The 24,220-nt window shown below is 49.5% G+C and overlaps 1 protein-coding gene across 1 annotated transcript; it reads right to left on the minus strand.

Annotated features, from left to right (window-relative positions):
• Positions 1 to 926: 926 nt before the first annotated feature.
• Positions 927 to 23,191, minus strand: itgb8 (integrin, beta 8). The gene is given in 18 exon segments (XM_056297978.1): positions 927 to 1,338; positions 3,176 to 3,339; positions 4,283 to 4,402; positions 4,784 to 4,887; positions 5,096 to 5,318; positions 5,915 to 6,353; positions 6,602 to 6,742; positions 10,702 to 10,794; positions 11,230 to 11,325; positions 12,505 to 12,663; positions 14,566 to 14,731; positions 16,545 to 16,684; positions 17,408 to 17,514; positions 17,795 to 17,966; positions 21,729 to 21,773; positions 21,775 to 21,817; positions 22,748 to 22,881; positions 23,057 to 23,191. Coding segments are annotated over 18 exon segments (2,610 nt in total). The 3' UTR covers positions 927 to 1,209.
• Between the last annotated feature and the right edge of the window lie 1,029 nt (positions 23,192 to 24,220).

Raw genomic sequence — 24,220 nt, forward strand, 5'->3', positions numbered from 1 at the left:
TCTCACGCCAGCGTTTTGGGTTAAGCTGCTTCCCCCTACACCGATTGTGCGCAGGTGATTCTCAATGCCCGATATTCACCAAGGATTCGCTGTCTGTGTCCGGTGAGGCTCGCCGGCCGTGCCTGTGGCCCCGGTCTCTCCATTCACAACCTCACACCCTGCCCCGTCTGAATAGGACTCCTCAGTTTCAGTAGTACAACACAAAACAGTAACTCTAGTGCAAGTCTAACCTGATTATTGACCGTCGACGACTTCAGACTACGCGCCCGCTTCACAGGTTAAGATAACTCTACAACATAGTAGTGGCATGGCAGCTGATCAGTGAGCTCTAGAGAACAAAACAAGACCCCCAAAATTCGACACAGGCCTCGGTAAGCACGTGAAGAAATAATAAACCACGAGTCATCTGATCATGGCGAAAACTCAAAAATACACATCTTCATCACTTCAGACAAGTTTCTGCGGTTCGTACAGGGCCATTGACTCACTGGTCTGCTTCATTTTACAAATCCCAAGGCAGTAATGCTGAGGTCAGTAATATGTACAGTATTATTAGAGAAGCCATGCCATACTCCAGTTTGACCACATAGAGGCAGTCGAAGACAGGAAGACTTTAAGATTGGACTGACGGCGGCGTTAAAAGTGGGGTGTCCAGTATATGTAAACCTACACAAAAATAGTGTTTTTACTAACCATTAACCATAGAATCATGAATAAAAAAAGCCTGTGCACACGTTCCTAGAGCTGAACTCTTTCCACAAACACACACACACACACACACACACACATACATACATACATACACACATGTAATTCAGAGGATTAAATGATATCTGGCTGAAAAGGGATGAGTGAACACGTCGTACCTTGTTTAGGGAGCAGCCTGTTTTCTGCAGGAGAAGAAGAGGGTGGGGACATGTGCTCTTTCTCTCCTCCTCTCCTCCAACATTTTCAAAATACTGGCCATATAGCCACACAGTCAATAAGTTTGGTCAGTGAGATTTCACTACTGAAGTGTACAGACATGATTCCACAGCACCCTCACAGTAAAGTTTACTCTTCTACATGGCTGTCAGTCTCTGGAGCTGCGTCGCGTCCCGGAGGACCTGGAGGCGGCCAGCAGGTGGCATTCAAAATGTCAGATTTAGCTAAACTCCTCTGCCATACGCCCCTATTGCTTTTGACTCCCTCCTGACCTTGACCTCTGCCCTAGCACTGCCAGGAGTCACCGAGGGGCATCTTGTGAACCTGGATGTGCATCTCCACGGGGCGATCGAGGGGGCGGTCCCTCCTGTACGTCACCGTCTTCTCGTTAGATGTAGGGATGTATGACAGGTCCTAAAAGATACACAGTCAGAAACACACACGTGAGCATGCTTCACATGCACAACGTACACAAATCGTGTACATCCCCCTTCATTTCCATCTATACGCGTGTCGCTTGGGTGGTGGGGGTGGTGTGTTAAGAAAGGAGCCGTGCAAGAGGTCAGTCTGTCCTGTAAAGCAGGATGAAATGTAACGGCTGTACCAACACTCGTAACAGCCACTGGTCTGAATGTTTCACACTTAGAGGCCCCTCTCCAAGACCACATAACATTACAGGTAGAGCATTAAAATGGGAATTCTGGGGCATCCGGGTAGCATACCGGTCTATTCCATTGCCTACCAACACGAAGATTGCCGGTTCGAATCCCCGTGTTACTTGCGACTTTGTCGGGCGTCCCTACAGACAGTTGGCCGTGTCTGCAGGTGGGAAGCCGGATGTAGCTGTGTCCTGGTCGCTGCACTAGTGCCTCCTCTGGTCGGTCGGGGAGGCTGTTCGGGGGAGGGGGAACTGGGGGGGAATAGCGTGATCCTCCCACGCGCTACGTTCCCCTGGTGAAACTCCTCACTGTCAGGTGAAAAGAAGCGGCTGGCAACTCCACATGTATCGGACGAGGCATGTGGTAGTCTGCAGCCCTCCCTGGCTCGGCAGAGGGGGTGGAGCAGCGACTGGGATGGCTCGGAAGAGTGGGGTAATTGGAGAAAAACGGGGGGGGGGGATTCTGTTCAGTTTGATGAATCACGTGAGCATGATCGCAAATGTCGGAACCAAAGTATCTGGATTGTCATCTGTGTAGAAGACTATGCAGACTACACATGCAGCTGCTCCACTGACAATCAACAGTATGCTAGCATTGACAACCAAATTAGCCTCATTTCACAACAGCACTCCATCTCAAAACAAATGAACCAACATCGTCGGAATATCAACCTGGTATCTCTCACACCAAGTTTTTCCATGTTCTCCAATTTTGGATGTTGAAGAAAGTGGATTCCCCCCTATTGTATCCAGCCAATTACCACACTCTTTCGCGCTGTCCTGGTCGTTGCTCCACCCCCTCTGCCGATCCGGAGAGGGTTGCAGACCACCACGTGCCTCCTCCGATACATATGGAGTCGCCAGCTACTTCTTCTCACCTGACTGTGACAAGTTTCGCCAGGGGGAAGTAGCGCGTGGGAGGATCATGCTATTCCCCCCAAACAGGCGCCCCGACCGATCAGAGGAGGCACAAGTGCAGCGACCAGGACACTTACCCACATCCGGCTTCCCACCCGCAGACACGGCCAATTGTGTCTGTAGGGACGCCCGACCGAGCCGGAGGTAACACGGGGATTCGAACCGGCGATCTTCGTGTTGGTAGGCAATGGAACAGACCGCCATGCCACCCAGATGCCCAGAAAGGGAATTCTGATAAACCAGAATATATAAATATTACTGTCATACTAAAAGCAATTGTGTTGGCTTTAGTGTCCTCCATTTCCAGTTCTCGGGGAAGTAGTAAAGGCTCCCTGAATCTGATAAACCCAATTTTTGTACACTGTGTGAAGAAAAACACTTAAGTTTGTTAATATTTCGAAATTCCTTTACTTGGGTTGAAAATCCACCTTGTGGTCACAGTGATAAGTAGCACGCATGAGTGAGTGCAGGATCTGTTAAACCTACTCAAATTTTATAGAGTCTCTAAAGGATGTTCTTCAAACCGAACAGAGGAATGTGTTTTTCTAATTCTGAAGATCTGAGCTCCGGGGAAGAAAAACATTTTGACAGGCACGATGTACAAGTAGTCAAATTCCCTTTTAAATATGTGTGGTGAAATCCCCATTTGGTCTCTGGGGACCTCAGTGAGCTAACCTTGCCGGTACAGTGGTAGTTGTTGTCATGGGCAGCGCCCCCCTGTGGCCAGCCTCTCCTTTGCATCAGCAGCCTGGACACGGCCATAATCACCAGCCCGCACAGCACTGTGAGAGCACACACGCTAAGGAAAGTCCCCACCAGTCGACCGCTACTAGAGCACTCTGTGGACACACACACACACACACACACACACACACACACACACACACACACACACACACACACACACAGGTAAGATTTATAATTCAGGACAGGTACATTTTACAGTCATTGAGGAGAACTTGGACACGGTGTCGATGCAGGAGAAAGAGACTGTCCAGCAAAAACGCACACAAACACACACATACACACACACACACACGTATGGATGCATTCACACATACATCATACATGCAGTCATGCACTGCATGTTCATACACACAGATGCTATACAACAATGCTATAAAACATCCCTTCTGACAGACACACACACACACACACACACACACACACACACACACACACACACACACACACACACAGAGCTCAGGGTGCAGCAGCTGTGCCAGTGTAAAGGGTGGACCTATTGCCTGGTTCGCTAGCGGTACTTGCCGGGGTCATGTGTGGATGATAGGCTCATCCTCTCGATACAAAGAGCCCAAAGTTCTGCTCTGACATTTTCTAACAGCGTTACCATGGAGAACTGGCTCCCGCTGCTCCCGGGAGGAGTGGGCGTGTACGGGAAAGAGATCGTCCAGTCGGGTGGGGGGGGAGATAGGGGGAGATAGGGGGGAACGCACAATGGCCAGCGCTGTTCCAAAAATGGGGGAGGCAGGGACAAATTGTAACTCTTGGATGTGCGTTGATGCATCTGTGTTGACTCCAGGATATGTGTGCAGAGTCAGTATTTCAGTGTGTGTGTGTGTGTGTAAATGAAGAGAGTGAATTGGGAACTGAGAGGAAATGTAAAATACAGCTGTCACACTGACAGCCGGCTTGCTGACTCAGATACACCAGGGTGCACTAACACAAAAGCGGTAGCAACGGAAATGACCTGGATTGTGAGGGCGCATGCGTGTGCGTGTGTGCATGTGTGTGCACATGTGTGTGTTTTGTGTATCAGACCTGGGTGTGTGCTGATGCGGAGCTGGGTCCATCCAGGCTCTGAGCTTGTCTGAAACCTGTAGCGACAGCTGTCACTGTTCCTGACATACACACACTGGCTCCACATCTCCCTTACTGGACCTGGAGAAACTAGAGAAAGGATGAGGGAGAGCAGGGGGTAGAAAGGCGTTATTCAACCCAGGCATGGTGAGCTCAAAGTCTCAGCAAGAAACTAAAAGGATTATTGTACATAAAAGTCTCACAAAGGGTAGCGTGACCACAGAAATTCAGCTGTTTTCACCTCTTGGTTTCTCAGTCCAAGCTCTTAAGCAAATAGGAAATGACTGGCCACATTCTTTAACCAAGAGACCTCGGTAACGGAACAAAGTTCAATTAAAACAACCAAATTCCGTAGTGTTACTTATCCGATTTACGTTTCCGGAATGCTACCAAACAGAAAAAGCAGCAAAACTTTGCTCTGCTGAACTTGTGCTCTGTTTCTATTGGCTGCGGCTGCTCTACCTGTGACATCATCAACATAGCCAACCAATGGTGCACAAGTGTGGTTGCAGTGTCCCGCCTCTGGGTGCATCAGACCATGAGACAGGTGGCAGTCAACACATTTCCTAAGAGAGACAGATTAGGGGTGTATTGGAGCAGGAAAAGAGAGCCAAGAAGGAGAGCGAGAGAGAGAGAGAGAGAGAGAGAGAGAGAGAGAGAGAGAGAGACATCCATAAGGTGTAAGTACGTAGCCATCTATATTGGATGACGTTGGTTATGACTGATAACAGCAGTAGCCAAAAGCAGCTTTGCAGACAAAGTAGGGCTCACTACCAGTGTGATTGGCAGGTGCTGCGGCAGGTGGGGCATCTCTCACAGAGGGTCCCGGAGTACTTGGGGTCGTGGCACACACACGTGCCGCACACACAACTGCCATGCCCGCTGCACAGCTCGTCGTTTGCAGATCGGCAGGCCGCCGTCGCTATGCGGCAACCGCAGCTTTCGCCTGTCCAGCCCTCATCACACACACACTCCCCTGACACACACACACCCCGACCTAGGAGCAGCAGAGAGACAGAGAGAGAGACAGAGAGAGAGAGACAGACAGCCCAATGGAGAGACGGCGGGATAAGGCTAAGGTGTTTTCAGAGCTGGGTAAACAATGTGAGATTGTGGTTAATTGTCCCCCCCTCCTTTTCTCCCCAATTGTATCCAGTCAATCACCCCACTCTTCCGAGCCACCCCGGTCGCTGCTCCACCCTCTCTGCCGATCCGGGGAGGGCTGCAGACTACCACATGCCTCCTCCGATACCTGTGGAGTCGCCAGCCGCTTCTTTTCACCTGACAGTGAGGAGTTTCACCAGGGGGTCGTAGCACGTGGGAGGATCATGCTTTTCCCCCCAGTTCCCCCTCCCCCCTGAACAGGTGCCCCGACTGACCAGAGGAGGCGCTAGTGCAGCGACCAGGACACACAACCACATCCGGCTTCCCACTCGCAGACACGGCCAATTGTGTCTGTAGTGACGCCCCACCAAGCCGGTGGTAACACGGGGATTCGAACCGGTGACCCCCGTGTTGGTAGGCAACGGAATAGACCGCTTCATTACCCGGACGCCAAGTTAAGTGTGTTTTTGTGCGCATCTCCACCCATACCTCCACACAGCAGTCCCTCTTCATACGGGCAGGAGAAGTCATCCATTTCGCAGTACTTTCCGTACACCATCCCCAGCCGGCTCTGCTCACACGCACACACCCCGCACTCGCACACTCCCCGGCCGCTACAGTCCACGTCAGACCCGTCGGCCCTACAGGCGTGTGTTCGATTTGAGCCTGAGTCCAGCTTTCTGTCTGAGTCCATATTCTGTCCTCTGTCAGGTTCCTGCTCCTGATTTGGCTCGTCTGGAGACCCTCTGCACTGTGATTCGCTGGAGTCACGGCAGCGTCCCTCCGGTCCACAACTGCAGCGGCACCGGGAGCGGACCCTGACGATGGTGGACTCGTTGAAGCCCACGGGCCGAACAGACACTGTTACATCGTCATCTTCCTGATCAGCAGAACATGAGCGCAAGCCAATGGTGATATTAAAGTAGACCTAGACAGAGAGGACAGAAGATGCTGAATCATCACCAGGCAGTGCATGATGAAAAAACCTGTGCATGGCACGAAGCAGCTTGAAACAAAAGCGGTTAATTGCGTCAACCGACAATGTTTTCCTGTGTGATTACACCACGTCATAATCTGATTCCACAGGTTTATCGTTATTAGTCAGGTGCGCGCGTCTTGAGGTCTTGTGTGTTGTTTGTGTGTGTGTCTGTGCCACGCGCGTGCGTGCATTTTTACCGTCTGGTTGGGCTGCACCCCAGAGCAGCCGTAGTCTTTAGCTACGGATCCGTCAGGACACATGGGAGAAACAGACAGCCAGAACCTGCTGAACGCCCTGTCCTCCACCGACACAGACAGATCCACCTCTGACAACAACCTCTGGATGGAGGCAGGAAGAATAGCAACACAGGGAGAGAGAGAGAGAGAGAGAGAGAGAGAGAGAGAGAGAGAGAGAGAGAGAGAGAGAGAGAGAGAGAGAGAGAGAGAGAGAGAGAGAGAATCAGCATGCCTTCAGGATTTATCTATAAATATGACACTTCGTTTGTCATTTCATGCATGAAATGAAATGAAATATCGTCCCCCCCCCCCGCCCACAGCAGTGCAACACAAAGATAAAAAAAACAAATCTAAAAACTGCAAGAACACATATATCTGACTGACTACAAAAAAAATCACTGCCCGAGAGAACGAACGCTGCCGGTCTGCATGAGGCAGCAGTTAGCTTAGCCTGCCTCGCATCGGTGTTTCCTGCTCGGGCACAGCTCCAGGCAGGGCCGTGGTCCCTGGGCCCACCGGACGCCGCAGACCAGGCTCCCTTCAGCCGATCCGACGCCAGCTCTCCCAGCCAGACACATTCGACACACCTTCCCGCACTCCACACAACGACACCAAAAACACAGTCAACGCTAACCGAAGGCTGCCGCCCAGACCGTTATCGGAACTGCCGGTCTGCATGTGCTAGCAGTCAGCTTTGCCTTCCCCGCTTCCGCGTCAGACCACCGTCGGTGTTTCCTGTTTGTGCGTGGCTCCGGGCAGGACTGTGCTCCCCGGGCCCACAGGACGTAGCAGATCGAGCTCTCCCTGCCGATCCAGCGCCAGGTCTCCCAGCCATCAAACGAAGACGTGTGCAGACGTGGACAAAGACGCTGCATGGACGGTATCGGGCGAGGCCGCCGCAAAAGTAAGTTCGCGCCGCCATCTTCCCACACCGGAAGCGGAACGATGGTATAGGTGCCGGAACAGATTTCAGACGCGTGATTTTTTTCCGTACCCGTTTTCCGGGAACTCTGCCTCTGATTGGCTAGTACTCGTTGCCTCCGTTGGTTATGTTGGTTAAGGTTAGGGTTAGGGATAGGGTCAGCCAATCAGAGATAGAGTAGGGGCGGGTCTTCTCGGAAAACGGGTATGAAAAATCATCCCTTGCCTTCTGGCACCCATTTAGGATTCTACACTGCTCAAAAAAATAAAGTTTGAGTATGATTCTGAATCCAGACCTTAATGGGCTAATGATTTTGATTTCCATTGATCATTCTTAGGTTATTTTGCTCTAAACACATTCCTCTGTCTAATAAATAAAGATTTTCAGCTGAAATATTTCATTCATCGAGGTCTATATTGTGTTTTTAGGTGTTCCCTTTACTTTTTTGAGCAGTATATTTAGAAGTAGGGACGCTAATTTGTGTGTGTGTGTGTGTGTGTGTGTGTGTGTGTGTGTGTGTGTGTGTGTGTGTGTGTGTGTGTGTGTGTGTGTGTGTGTGTGTGTGTGTGTGTGTGAAAAAAAATACAATTGCTGGGATTTTTTTCCCCATTCTCTCACTCCAAAACCCTTCCTGACTCATTTCTCCACGAGTACGGGTAATGCCCTTATTTACCACGTAGTACCCCACGCCTGGGAACCAACTGCTCCTCTGTAAAAGCGAGTGTGTGGCAGCTTGACATTCAACGTGGGTGTTTGGATAGCCTAAAAGGCAATTGTACTTGTTGACACCGGTTTGTGTTTGTGTGTGTGTGTGTGTGTGTGTGTGTGTGTGTGTGTGTGTGTGTGTGTGTGTGTGTGTGTGTGTGTGTGTGTGTCTGTCTGTCTGTGTGTGTTTGAATACGTAGCCCACACTGGTGAATGACTGACTGCTAATACCTCGGGATTTTTCACATGGAACATGCCAAGTGTATGCACATTTGTGTTTCGGTCAGTCTCCAACGCAACAGTTGTTCAGTAGCATTCATGATATCATGACAGCACCGTGGGGTCTAATGTGTGAGCGGCACCGATGTGATGACACATTGCAGGGGGGGGGGGGCCTTGTGATTCACAAATTTAACACACTGATGTCCACGGGACTGTTGTTCAAGCTTTCCAGATAATGGAGCGCGCGCTGAGAGAGGGATGACCGGCTATGGAAAGCATGGCAGCGGCCTGCCTGTGGCATCTACAGCCTTGTTTCATCAGACCTGATGAACACCATCTGTGACAGTCGGAGCGAGTGGAGGAGCAGAAGAAAGAGAGGGAGAGAAAAAGAAAGAGATAGAGAGCAGAGATGAATGAAGGTTGTCACATGTCCTCAGAAAGCCCTCATTCTTGTCTTTCTGGTGTGTACAGTGACTTATGGGAAATGGAGGTGGAATCAAAAATAGCATCTTTGTATTCATCTGGGATTAAGACACAGGGTTTCCGTGGTGATCAGATAGCTATAATGCCAGCTTCTGTTCTGCTGTGTGTGTGTGTGTGTGTGTGTGTGTGTGTGTGTGTGTGTGTGTGTGTGTGTGTGTGTGTGTGTGTGTGTGTGTGTGTGTGTGTGTGTGTCTGTGTGTGTCTGTGTGTATGCAGACTGGTAGATCCCGCAAATACCCGAGGCAAACAATGTGAGGACTGTGCTGTGAGGCAATATCATAACCTAGACTGCTGCCAACTAAATAACCCCACCTCCAAGTTTCACCCCCCCCCAACACAAACGGACACGCGCGCACACACACACACTCGGGGCGTCCGGGTGGCGTAGCGGTCTATTCCGTTGCCTACCAACACGGGGATCTCCGGTTTGAATCCCCATGTTGCCTCCGGTTTGGTCAGGCATCCCTACAGACACAATTGGCCGTGTCTGCAAGTGGGAAGCCGGATGTGGGTATGTGTCGCTGCACTAGCGCCTCCTCTGGTCGGTCAGGGCACCTGTTCGAGGGGGAGGGGGAACTGGGGGGGAATAGCGTGATCCTCCCACACACTACGTTCCACTGGTGAAACTCCTCACTGTCAGGTGAAAAGAAGCGGCTGGCGACTCCACATGTATGGGAGGAGGCATGTGGTAGTCTGCAGTCCTCCCTGGCTCGGCAGAGGGGGTGGAGCAGCGACTGGGATGGCTCGGAAGAGTGGGGTAATTGGCCAAGTACAATTGGGGAGAAAACGGGGAAACACCCCCCCCTTAAAAAAACACTGTTATGCCTCACAGCAAGAAGGTCCTGGGTTTGAGCCCTGGGGTAGTCCAACCTTGGCGGGGTCAACCTGGGTCGTCCTCTTTGTGGACTTTGCATGGTCTCTCTGTGTCTGTGTGGGTTTCCTCTGGGGGCTCCGGTGTCCTCCCACAGTTCAAAGACATATAGGTCAGGTGGATTGGCCATACTAAATTGTCCCTAGATATGAATGTGTGTGTGTGTGTGTGTGGGCCCTGTGATGGCCTGGTGGCCTGTCCAAGGTGTGTCCCGCCTGCCGTCCAATGACTGCTGGAATAGGCTCCAGCATCCCCGCAACCCTGAGAGCAGGATAACCGGTTCAGATGATGGATGGATGGATGGATAGTATTATCCCTCACTAAACTCTGCCTTACCTACCATTCACATCTGTGGGTTAATTTCATTAAGCCATCAATGAGCAAGAACAACTCTCATCGTCATCATCAGTTCCCCCAGCCAAACATCAGAGATACCTTAGAGATGACGTATGAAGCCCCTTATCTCAATTTATTCAGTCTGCTTGCTCGGCTCAGTCAAAGACACAGACTTCCTGCACACGTATGACCATTATGTGCTTATACAGACTACTGCAGTATATAGGAAGGAACTATTAGTCAGCTTGCCTCATTAAACAAGGTGTAAATAAGTGCGTCATGTTTGCACAGCAGTTAAGCGGACTGGTACCTCAGATTATCTCCCATCAGTGACTTATGCTGCGGCTCTGTACTACTCTGCCTCCCTCCATTATTCTCTGTATTGTCAGAAGAGTGAATAAACAGCTGAGGAATGATGGAGGGACCACAGGCCGGTCTGCTGAGGACAGGAACGAAGGGTATGGGAATGTGTGGTATGTTAGCAGGAGGTTCAGTCTGAGTGGGTCATGAGGAGATCCGTACCTTGTACGCGTTCACCACCATCTCCATGAGGTTCAGGGCCTGGAAGAAGCCCACTTTCCACAGACAGGAGCCTGGGATTAACTTTACCAACTCCTAGCGAGGAAGAGGGAGATGATGAAGAGTGATTAAATACAGCCTTTCATATCTTGGGCTTAACTTGATTTTAATGTTTTAAAGCACACAGGCTGTATTTTTTTCCTCCATTTTCTGCTCGGTTGATTGGTGGACATGGAGAGATGTGATGCCAGTTTTAATAACCCCGAGGGCAGTAGTGATGGGGCATGATACACATCAGCCAGCATCCTGATAGTGGCATATTGTATTTGCACAAGATACATGGTGTGTGTGTGTGTGTGTGTGTGTGTGTGTGTGTGTGTGTGTGTGTGTGTGTGTGTGTGTGTGTGTGTGTGTGTGTGTGTGTGTGTGTGTGTGTGTGTGTGTGTGTGTGTGTGTGTGTGTAAATGTTCATGGGTCAATGCGTGTAAGGTTGTCTGGTTGTTATGTACGTGTTTGTGTTAGAGGGATTACCTCATACCACTGATACTGTTGCTTCTCCACAGCAAAGATGGCGTGAATGTGGTTTTCTAACAGCTTCTCAGACAACTGACCCATGCTGGGGTGGTCCTGAAAGGAGGGAGAATATCATGTGTATGTTAGTCTGCTATTTGTGCGTGTGCATGCACGCACAGGTATGTGTGTGTGTGTGTGTGTGTGTGTGTGTGTGTGTGTGTGTGTGCGAGAGAGAGAGAGAGAGAGGGAGAGAGGGAGAGAGAGAGAGAGTCATAAATGAGTAAGTCAATGAGTGCATAGAGTATATAGGAATTTGGGTATTTGTGTGTGTGTGTGTGTGTGAGAGAGAGAGTCATGAATGAGTAAGTCAATGAGTGCATAGAGTATATAGGAACTTGGGTATTTGTGTGTGTATGTATGTGTGTGTGTGTGTGTGTGAGTGAAAAAGATGACACCACGATGTTATGGAGTTCATGCAGGTCCTTGATTTTTCCCTTCCAAATACCACTAGTAAAGGTGAAAGTACTGTGAATCACTAGTAAAGGTGAAAGTACTGTGAATCACGCTGTGACGGGGTTTGTGAAGCACGTCAACGTGTTGTTACGTGAGCAGTTCAACGTGAAAACCTCTGCGGAGAACAATACCTGTTTGTATTCGCGGTGGTGTTGTTTACTGCCACTGGTTAGTTTTACCAGCATCAGTGTTACGTTTTGGCGGGGGGGGGGGGCTAATTTTGTTAAGTCCATTCAGACAAACTTGAAAAAACAACATAACTTTGCAAACTTTGCCAGTGTAATGATGCTAATTTCTGAAAGCCTTGAAGGCATTTCAGCGACTGTGATTAGCGCCGCCCGCCGTGGTTTTGAGTATGTGTTTACTGTCGTTCTGCAGCAGCTTCTTGGACTGTGTCACATGCAGGAGCATGGGACTGATGCAACACTGGCTGAATGGTCTACACACTGGGTGTGAGCTTAAAATAAATCTCTCACTGGGAGTGTCTGTGCAAGGAATTAAAGCGGGACTAAACTTAATGTCGTCCAATTGGAGTCCTGCAGTAATATCTGTCTGTGCGCGTTCCCAGTGACGCGTCGCCAGCCCTCAGTCATGGGTTCATACTTAGGCGAAGGCCACTGGAAGTTATTGTCATTAGTCACGGAGCTCGTTTTCAACTCCCTGACCTCCACACCTCGCTATCGATCTACACAATCCCACGTCGAACCCAGGACCCGCTCGTCCATCGCTCTCATTCCCGTGAAGACGAGAAAGATGTCCGAAAGTGTCCCTTCCTCTCACCATTCTTGTGGTCCCTGTGTAGATGTTGTTGTCCAGGTGGCAGAGGCCGTCATGAGGCGTGACGATGCCTGCTAGTCGACTGTCCAGGGCCAAGTGGGACGGCTGGTCCGTCATCAGCAGCAACAGACGCTTTGCTTCGGGCCGCCAGCCTACCTCTCGCTGTCATGTGACAGAGAGACACAAAGAGAGAGAGAGAGATGAAGAGAGAGGACAAGAGAGACCTTTGACCTTTAACCAAGCCTTTAATGTTCCAATTCTTCAGTCACATCAAGATAACATTAACACAAGAGAGAGACAGAGAGAGACAGTGGGTGACGGCACCTATTGCTACTGTTGTTGTTTAATATCATACTCATTGTTGTTGTTGCTGTTATTATTATAATCATTGTTGTGTTGTGTTGTTGTTGTTTTACATGCTTTGACAATATGTACACAAATGTATGTCATGCCAATAAAGCACATATTGAATTGAATTGAATTGAATTGAGAGAGAAGAGGAGAGAGACAGACAGAGATGAAGAGAGAGAGGAGAGGAGAGAGAGACAGGGAGAGAGATGAAGAGAGAGGAGAGAGAGAGAGATGAAAAGAGAGAGAGATGAAGAGAGAGATATGAAGAGGGGGCATGAGAGCGAAAAGAGAGAGAGAGAGAGATGAAGAGAGAGATATGAAGAGGGGGCATGAGACAGAGGAGAGAGAGAGAGATGAAGAGAGAGAGATATGAAGAGGGGGTTATGAGAGACAGTGGAAACAATGAGATCATCATTTCCACACTGATACAAACTAAAGTAAATCCTGTTTTCAATAAATACAAAAACACGTGTACTTTGCGTCTGCATGTAGTATTTCATGTCTGTACGGCGTGCAGGAGGCCCGTTATCGCCCGTCCTGCAGCCGGTGCAGTAATCCCATACTGGTGTTTTGACCGACAATGCCGCGACAGTTGGTGTCACAGCGAGCAGGATGAAGTATTCAGCAGTGGCCGCAGTACATTTTCTTTCAGAGGAGTGTTCTCATGAATATCCGGCAGGCCGACTGGACTGGACTGGCAATATTAACACACGCTTCAAGTTTCCAGGTTTTAAAAAAAAAACTTGCTTCAAATCTGCTTTGCGTTTCAAAAGATGGCATTCCCCTGACCTTAGACCCCCCCCCCCCCCAGACCCTGCGGAGGGGTTACTGAGCGGGGGCTTTGCTGTCACGCCACAGATCCCTGTGTGTGTGTGTGTGTGTGTGTGTGTGTGTGTGTGTGTGTGTGTGTGTGTGTGTGTGTGTGTGTGTGTGTGTGTGTGTGTGTAAAATGCAGTGACAGCACACCCGTCTTTTCTGTCTGACTCGCACAGGTTAGTCATGGACAGACTGAGAAGACGCCTGTGTGTGTGTGTGCGTGGGTGTGTGGGTGGGTGGGTGTGAGTGTGTGTGTGTGTGTATATAAGGCATGAGAACAGACCTAGCATATGGAGAGGCTATTTTGAGTGTAGTGACCCCCATGGTGTCTCTTCTGGGTGGTTACTCAGGGCCCCCCTGCAAGCTCTGACTCACAGCCGCGGGGGACACCTTGGACTATGTGTGTGTGTGTGTGTGTGTGTGTGTGTGTGTGTGTGTGTGTGTGTGTGTGTGTGTGTGTGTGTGTGTGTGTGTGTAAACGATAAATAGCTATGCCATGGTGTCAGACTCTATGTGTGTGTGTGTCTGTGTGTGTGTGTGTGTCACACACAAGGCCTGGCATCATTAAGGAATTACATGCCGGTGGTGCTGCCCAATGCTGAGTCAGCATGCCATCGTTCTTCCAAGTTAAATGTGCCGACAACTAACAGGCTAATTTAACACCAGAGTTTGGTGTTGGGATGGAAATAATCAATAAGCAATACAAATTGTTCATAATGTGATATGCAAATTCTATTTTGAGTGGTTTAATTTAACGGTATGCAAAAATCTGCAAAATCTCTTGTATGTCCCGTCTGCCTGTAACTCACTCTGTGTCTCACACACACACATGCATGCACGCGCACGCACACCCACGCGCGCGCACACACACACACACACACGCACGCACACACACACCTGGCAGACAGCGGCTTGCAGCATAGCGTCCAGCCCTCCTTCAGGTGTGTCCATGTTGCCTGAGATGCGCTGGCGTTTGACCACCCGCGTGAACTCGGTTATGTTGCTCGTCATGCTCAGGACGTGGTGGAAGCCGTGGGCCGGGCGGCACCGGATCTCATAGTCACTGGAGGGAGACCAGGGCAGATAAACACACACAAAAAAAATAATATATATATATGTACGTATATATATATATATATAGAGAGAGAGAGAGAGAGAGAAAAACAGAGATGGAGATGGTGAGGTGGAAACAGAGTAAAGGACAGAGTGAGACAGACAGACAGGCAAACAGAAAAGTTTGTTGTATCATTTAGGAATGCAGACCTCCAAAATACTGCCTAACAAAACAAAACAAAAACAAAAAAAGACCTAAAAAACAAACAACAGTCAAAAGTCTGTTATTTCTGGTCTGGCGAAATTCATCGTCATAACAGTGTTGCTCCTGACAACTTAATGATGAGTCAATTATGTCTCAGTGAGTCAGCCAAAAATGGGAACAATTAATGGTGCCACTTGCCTTGAACTTCTGAATAATCACTTGGATAGTTTGCTTGCCTCATTTACGTGCGGTTAACTAGGCGGTTAGGAGTATGAATAGACAAGCTTTAAGCACTCTTCTTCTTCTTCTTCTTCTTTTTTGCGTTTAATACGTGTTGAAAATGTCTGAAAACATGTGGCTTTTGACCGGTGTTACATCAAAATCTGTGACCCCTCAGATTATGTGACCCCTTCCACCAAAACACCCTCTTTCAGCCAGGGAAACGGCAGTTTAGATAAGATTAAATTTAGGCATAAAGTTCAAGATGGTTAAATTTAGGGATCGGGTTGGAGACAGCTGATATTACATGTGGGTTTGGTGTGGTTAAATTTAGGATTAGCATCTGGGGGTGGGGGGGGGTGGCCGAAATAGAACGTTTTAAGGGCAAGGTCACATAATCTGAGGGGTCACAGATTTTGGTGTAACACCGGTGCTGCAGGGATTCGATATGCATCCCGACGTATTTCTGCGCCATGGCAATAAAGTGTACAAGTATCCTTCCAATCACTCTTCCCACTGTAGCATACATCTGTGATTCTTCAACCACTTGGCTCATGTGTTTCCAATCATTCGTTGTACTGAACTGTGCATACGTCGTCTATTTGCAGCTGACACGTCAACGGTTATGTTCTGCTTCCTCTTATGTTATCAGAAGACCAGACTACTAGTCTCCAGGTCAACTGCTGGTTTATGTGAACTGTACTTTTCCCTGACATATGACGTGTTCGTGCACGTTAGACATTTGTGATAAAACCTTGCTCACTGATATTTGTCGGTTTAATCTCGTGCACATGTACTTGGCTCAACTAAACCCAAACCTAAGCTGAACACGAGCTAGTTTTTTCCCCCTCAGTTTTTCTGCAGAGACATGTTTTGTTTGTTTGTTTGTAATTAAACATTTGATTTTCCAGCTCTAACCCCTCTAACCCTCCTAACTCTAACCCCCTAACTCTAACCCCTAACCTCCACTAACCATCCTCTTAACCCTAAACCCCAACCCTCCTAATTCTAACCCCCTAACCCTAATCCCCCTAACCCTCCTAACCCTAATCCCCTAACCTTCCTAACTCTAACCCCCTCACCCTCCTAATCCTAACCCCCTAACCCCTAATCCTAACCTCCCTAACCCTAACTCTCTTAACCCCCCTCCCCCCAACCATAACCTGAATACGCCAAGGGGATCAGGTTCTGCGTGGGAGTGAGAAAATTCTTGAACACCAGCCTGGATGGATGTCATCACTATAAGCAGTTTACACTAGAGCTGCCACTACTGATACTAATATTACTATTTCTACTACAAATAATAATAACAATAACAATAACAACAATATTACTTACTTACTTGATCAAGATCATTCATTGTTTCATTTCTACTAATCTGACAGATCACGGGCTGTACCTGCATGGGTTGCTGATCTTGGAGGGGTGGACGTTGATGTAGGGGGACACAGGTTTGTCAACAAAGGATCCAAAGCCCAGCTGCAAATCTGAGGAGTGCTCTTTCATACGGTGGGACAGAGCCACACCCACTGTATTCAACTGGACCGTGAGCACGGAGGATGGAGAGGACGGAGAAGAGGGGGGGGGAACAAGGGGAGGAGAGGTTAGGAGGTAAGGTATGAGGAATATGAGGAAGGAGGCAAAAGTAAAGCGAGAGGGAGATTGGCGATGAGAAATAAACCAATTGGGTGAAAGTGGAAATAACAAGTAATTTACATAATTATTTTTCATAAATACCTTGGTCTAATTCTGTCTCACAAAGTGCAGTTTACTCTAATAACTGCATGCAATGTACGCCCAGTTAGCTTGATGCAGAGTTATTATCGACCATGCGGCCGATGCCCTACACACATATAAGCATTGTTTTACAACTGGATTATCTCTGTGTGTGTTTGTGGCTTGCCAGTTAGCTCACACCACTCTTGCGATCGTCCTTTGGGCTCTCTACAGTGAACAGGCTGTTTCAAGCGAAAGGGCGGATTTTCACCGGACGTTTTTGCATTTATCACATCGCTGTCAGTGGGCCGTTGACATGGCGGCGCACTAAAGGCTCAGAAAGCAGGAGGCATGCTTGGCACGCGCAGGATCGATCCTTGCTCATGGTCACCGAGGTCAGATGTTTTGTCCATTATAACTGTTCGGTCCAACTGCAACTCAACTTCTCTATCCCTGTCTGTCTGCTTACACAGTAAAACCTTATTTATGATGGATGAATGGGACGATGATGAGCCTAAAGCGGCGGCTGACTGGATAAGCCGGTACCTGGTCTAAGTTCTCCTGCATTGATGCTGATACGTCCACCAGGTAGTACAGATCCACAGGGTAACGTTCCAGCTGGCTCACCGCCACTATGAAACTGGCTTCTGCACCTGGGAAAATGTGGATGCACACACACACACACACACACACACGTTTAAACCTTGCTTTTGCTGTTTCGTAGCACAAACTGGACAGAAAAGGACAACATAGGTAAGATCCAAACCTGAAATACTGATATGTAATAATTAAAAAGTGCATCACCCCTTCTTGATAACACATTGGGATGGTTAGCATATAACTACATAGTGAAGGCCTCTATGTGTAATGAAGGTGGATGGGCTCTGGCTTGGCCTCTTTCTCTCTCTCTGTTTCTACCACGCAAGCTCCTACCTGGTCGGAGGGTGATGGTGATGAGTCTTGGCGACACCTGTGTGCTGCTGAGTGTGGCGTTGACCTCCACCTTGACCTCTGGATGCTCTATGAACTCTGGCCCACAGCCCATCCTGAGCAGGTTCAGAGGCAGGTCACAACGCTGCCCGATCCCCGCTCCCTCCAGAAAGCCCTAGGATGCCACACGAATTCAAAGGGCAAAGGTCACAGATGAAATATTTCCACTCTGAACGAGCTTATCGCATCGGCAAGGTATCAGCGGGTTGTGTCAGTATTTAGCAGCAGATTCGAGAGCTTCTTCTTCTTCTCTCCGCTTGTTCCCCGTTTCTCAGGCGTCACCACAGCAGACTGTACAGTTTTCATCAGTACCCTGTGAGGGCTCAGCACCGATGGTGGCCGCTGTTAACCCGGGCCTCAGCCAGTCCCGTATGGAGCCTCGACTGATACGGTACGGTCTTGTCAATCACTTTACCGATTTGGCAAAATTTTTACCTCGGATGCCCATCCTCACACAACCACTAACCCTATGGACAGCGGCACAGGTAAAGCGCTGGATGCCATCCCAGTATTCATGGACTTGCGCCCATGCCTGTCGCTATAGCAACAGATTCGAGAGCAATCTCCCTTAATCTCTCTCCAGTCGGTCCTTTCCCTTTGCTTCCTTTCTCACAGTCTTTGGTTTTCTGCGTTAGTGACCTGCTCTGGTGTTGCCTGATCTCTAATGTCCAAACACACAAGTGTAGGCCGGCAGAGGACACACACACATGAATAATGGTACTTGAATTCTGCAACTTCACAGTATTTCAGTAGAAATTCAGAAGAGTTTGCATGCAGTTATTAGTCTCGTCATTGATGGAGCCATTCAGTAATTGTCTGTCTACTGCTGTTTTGTTTTGTTTTTCTTTGTTCAGTTTGTTTCAAAGTTATGAGTAACTTCCTGTTCCATGATTTAAACTTACTGAAGTGTGTCTGAAAATAGCGCAGCTTGTAGGAGGTATAGGGTGTATTCTGAACCGCATGCCTGTTTGTGTTGTTTCCAAGAGAGATGGAATGAGCGAGAGGCTAAGGTATGTAAATATCTCCATCCACTGTGGGTTGTGTGTGTGTGTTTGATGTGTGTGTGCAAGAGTGTGTTTGTTTGTGTGTGTGCATGTGTGCATGTATGTGCATGAGTGTGTGCGTGTGTGTGTGTGTGTGTGTGTGTGCATGTTTGTGTGTGTGTGTGTGTGTTATTAACTGCTTATTCATGTCCAAGTGTCAGCACTGGCCTCGACAAAGGAACAATGTCATGCTTTACAGATTTGGAAAAACCAGAGGGGATTAGTACCCTTTGGAACCACGGTCTGCAAAAACACACTTCCAAAGGAACGCAAACACAATAAATTGTAGGCTGTGCATTTACATAATAGCCGTTGGGATTAGGGTGAACATTTAAGCAGGTTTCTCTTTTTTCTTGATCTCCCCCCCCCCCACACACACTTATTTTCTCCCCAATTCCCCAATTATACTTGGCCAATTACTCCACTCTTCCGAAGCGTCCCGGTCGCTGCTCCGCCCCCTCTGCCCACCCGGGGAGGGCTGCAGACTACCACATGCCTCCTCCAATACACGTGGAGTCGCCAGCCGCTTCGTTTCACCTGACTGTGAGGAATTTCGCCAGGGGGACGTAGCGCGTGCGTGGGAGGTTCACGCCCCCCCCCTAAATAGGCAGGCCGACCGACCGACTAGAGGAGGGGCTAGTGCAGCGACCAGGACCCACATCTGGCTTCCCGGACAATTGTGTCTGTAGAGACGTCCAACCAAGCTTGAGGTAAACACGTCACGGGGATTCGAACCAGCGATCCCCGTGTTGGTAGGCAACACAATAGACCGCTACGCTACCCGGACGCCCAGGTTTCTTGTGTGTTAATGAGCGGGCAATAAAATAAGTAGAAACAGAAGACAGCGAAACGGAATCTCCAGTATACAATCTGTACATTACTGTAAATGATCAGTACTCCATTATCCAAGGTGGCGGCGGGTCACGTGGGCAGGAAGTGGAGTTTTCGTACTCATGCACGGGGCTCGTGCGCTGAACCGAGGTGCTGAACCGAAACAGCTGGAAAACACGACAACTGATTAGATTAGATCGATGATTAAACCACTGCAGGCTACTTTTGAAGGCTACTTGCCCAAGCCAGAGTAAAGGATGTGGGCTCAGCGTTCTCCCCCGTTTCACAACAACAGGCCCGGGAAGCAGCCATTACCGTCCCCGCTAAGCCTTCGACTCATTCCACAGCAACTTCCCGGGACTTTCCCAACTCCCGAGAGTCCGGGACCCTCAGCTTCACAAGGTGTGGATGGGCATGCATATTGTGGCTGAACAATCATGGACGTATGTGTGGGTTTACGAGGACGGAGAAGGAGGAAGACTGGCTGCCTTTGCATTTGCATGTGTGTGTGTGTGTGTGTGTGTGTGTGTGTGTGTGTGTGTGTGTGTGTGTTTAACGTCACGTTCACGCCCCACTGAACTCCACCACCCTCTTCAGGACCACGTGTCTGATGAGCACGAAAAGTTGGGGTTCATTGGGTGGAAAGGCACCTGAGGTCTTCAAACCCACACATGGTCAAGCTGTTCGGTGGCGTGTGTGTGTGTGTGTGTGTGTGTGTGTGTGTGTGTGTGTGTGTGTGTGTGTGTGTGTGTGTGTGTGTGTGTGTGTGTGTTATGACTGGTGTGCTTCACAGCTTCACATCACTGTTTGGTGGTTTAGTGTGGACACTGCAATGGAGACTCAGCAAGGGCGAAGAGCTAGCACACACACATGCGCACACGCACGCACGCACGCACGCACACGCACACACACACACAAACAATCAATTCAGCTTCAAAGGCGGAAGAGCTGCACACGCCCGCAATCGCAGTGATAAATGCGCGCAGACGTGTCTCGACCAAACACACGGAAGAAAATGGCTCCGCCTCTGCTGCTCTGCGAGAAAGGACACATGTAAAACCTCACCTCGCGCAAAGGAATGAGCACACACGCCTGCATGCACAAAGGTCAGAGGGCAGGCTAGCATAAACTTTGGCGCACACATTGTACACACATCTGTGGATGACATCAAGGCTTTTGCTGCATGTCACCTAAGGAAACTCACATCTTCCCTCTCTCTTTGTCTCTCTGTCTCTGTCACTATCACTCTCATTATCGGTCTCTCTCTCTCTCTCTCTCTCTCTCTCTCTCTCTGTCTCTCTCTCTCTCTCTCTCTTCTCTCTCTCTCTCTCTCTCTCTCTCTCTCTCTCTCTCTCTCTCTCTCTGTGTCTCTATCACTGTCTTTCTGTCACTCTCACTATGTGTGTCTCTCTGTCTCTATCACTCTCTCTCTGTCTGTCTCTCTCTTTCTCTATCACTCTCTGTCACTCTCCACTCTCACTATATGTCTCTCTGTCTCTCTCTCTGGTCTCTCTCCTTCTCTGTCTCTGTCTCTCTCCTTCTCTGTCTCTGTCTCTCTCTCTGTGTCTCTATCACTCTCACTCTCTCTCTCTCTCTTCTTCTCTCTCATCTCTCTCTCTCTCTCTCTCTCTCTCCTCTCTCTCTCTCTCTCTCCTCTCTCTCTCTCTCTCTCTCTCCTTCTCTGTCTCTCTCTCTCTGTCTCTATCATTCTCTCTCTCTCTCTGTCTCTATCACTCTCTCTCTCTCTCTCTCTCTCTCTCTCTCTCTCTCTCTCTCTCTCTCTCTCTCTCTCTCTCTCTCTCTCTCTCTCTATCTGTCTCTCTCTTTGTCTTGTCTGTCTCTCTCTCTGTCACTATCACTCTCTCAATGTCTCTATCGCTCTGTCTGTCTCTCCCTCTCTCTTTATCTCTCTCGCCTCCCTCTCGCTCGCTCACTCTCTCTCTCTCGCTCTCTCTGTCTCGCTCTACCTCGCTCGCAGCAACAGATGTATACACAACTCTTACTTCCATGAAGCACCAGGCACACTGCGGTCCGTGTCTGAGACACTCCGGTGCAAGATGAGATACTCGAAGACGCACACACACTGTCACGTCTAGAGAGAGAGAGAGAGAGAGAGAGAGAGAGAGAGAGAGAGAGAGAGAGAGAGAGAGAGAGAGAGAGAGAGAGAGCAGACAGGTAAAGGGCAAAGTGACAGAGGGAGAGCGAGAGAGGGGGAGGAGGGGATTAAAGAGAGGCAGACATAGGAAGCAAGAGGGAGGGAGTGTTGAAAAAAAGAGAGAAATGAAGAGGAGAAGACAAAGAGTCTATGGTTAGCATATGAAAGGGTGTCTGTGTCAACACTAATTAGCTATGCAGAGCCCCGTGAACACTTAGAGTGCGCTTGGACTCATACATGATGCACACATACGGAGTTACACAGGGTTCGAACGCGTGATGTTTAGCGGAACAATGGCTGAGAGTGTGGGAACAGGTGCTTCAGTTTTAGAGTACAGTTCACGCGCACCAGCAGCCCCACCCCACATGCTCGACCACACACACACACACCACTCAGACAGAACAGTCATGAGTGAATCAGTGCACCACTGCTTTCCACAACCAAAGACCCCCCACCCCCGACCCCCAACCTACGTCAAATAGTGCACGAGAGACTTTGTTGTGAGACTCAAAATGCTATAACCATTTCAAAATACATAGACTCTGTGTTAGAAATCCAATCGGGTAAAACAAAACACAAAAACAACAACAAAAACAAAAACAAAAAGAGAGACATAATTAGACCTTTTCAAAATGGCATAAAGGCTTATTATAGTCAGCTTAGCGCTCAAGTGTCGCATTCAAGTGAAGTCTAATTTCCCGTGTGCCACTTTAGCGAGCCGGTGTCTGAATGTGGGAACAGAGAGGGGCCGCAGGTCCCAGCATCACTACCAGCCCGCTAATGAGCCGCCATGACCCAATTAACGCAGAACGACTCGCGGCTAATCGACTGCATGTAGGTGAACGTCTCGCCTCAACTGCTCATCACCCATCCGCGCCTCGGAGGGCATATGACCGGAACACGGGGGCAATGCAGATGTTTCCCATTCTCGCCCCTTGCAGAAAGCGCAGAGGTTGGAGAGGATCCGGCGGAGGCTGACGCTGCTGAGGAATGGTGGCGAACTGACAAAACATAAAACAACTAATGATAATCACAATTACGGCGGGACACACAATGTAGCCTTCACTATCCCGGGCGGGAGGCTTCAGCGAAGACAGCGACCAATGCCAAGCAGGAAAGCAGGAGACACGGAGAGAGGTGACGGTGTTTACGTAGCCAGGAAGTCATTATCCACACCGGGGGGAACGGGAACGGGGAGCGGGAGCGGGAGCGGAGCGGCGGACTCGGTGCGTTATTGAAGATGACGTGCGAAGGGAGACCACACGAACAATAGAGAGCGGCGGGAGTGATCGGCGCGGAGCCGCGGGGCATTGTCGCGCACGGCGGCGGGCACGGACGGCGTTTTTTTTTTTTTTGGTGTGTTGTTTGTTGTTTTCTTTACACCCCAGTAACCTCCTAATCCCGCATGTCGACTTACTCACATCCCTGGAAATCAGATTACCGCGGAAAATCACCGCTGCCCGCTCCCCTTATCTGGATCCCAGAGAGAAAGTGAAAACGAGCGGCGGTGGCGGCGGCGGCGGCGCCTCCATCTATTCTCCTGCTCACAGGTGTGCTTGCGTGTCTCCCTCTGTGTCGGTCTTTCTATGTGTGTGCGTGTTGCGTGCGTGCGGTGTGTGTGTGTGTGTGTGTGTGTGTGCGCGCGGGCGCGCGTATGTGTGTGACGCCAAGCCCGGTGTTTCTTTTATGAAGATCTCCGATCGGAGAACCGGGCCAGTCTGGCCACCCACACAAAAAAACAAAACCCAAAAAAACTCGTGGAAACCCGCGAGGTTTGCTTGTAAAACCTTCACCTGGTGACAATTCAACAAAACTCCCAGAGAGCGAGAGAGAGAGAGAGAGAGAGAGAGAGAGAGAGAGAGAGAGAGAGAGAGAGAGAGGAGAGAGAGAGAGAGAATACCTCGAGTTGTGATACCAGCCTGTTTGTATCCCACCACACTGACTCAGCGGACGGTGTCATAGCAACGACGCGCTTCCCACACATTACAGAGGAAGAGAGAGCAGAGAGAGAGCGGGAGAGAGAGAGGGGGAGAGAGAGAGGCGTGGGAGCAGGGGGAGAGCGAGAGGGGGAGAGGGGGCGAAAGAGAGGGAGAGAGGGGGAGAGAGAGGGAGGAGAGAGGCTGAAACTGCTTACTACGGCCACGGAGTCCGAGGTGGGGTGCATTCCAAGTGAACCGCGGCCCTGACTTGGACGCTAATGTTTATATCGCTTCTTTGGAGAGCCATTTTGCAATTTTGATGCATCTTGCGAGTCGACCAAAACGTGTGCAGAAGCCAGGAGAGAGAGGGAGGGGAGGGGGGGTGGAGAAACAATAAAAACAGTGCTTTTTAGCAGAAGAC

The sequence above is a fragment of the Lampris incognitus genome, chromosome 18, assembly GCF_029633865.1.
Source record: "Lampris incognitus isolate fLamInc1 chromosome 18, fLamInc1.hap2, whole genome shotgun sequence".
NCBI classification, from domain to species: domain Eukaryota; kingdom Metazoa; phylum Chordata; class Actinopteri; order Lampriformes; family Lampridae; genus Lampris; species Lampris incognitus.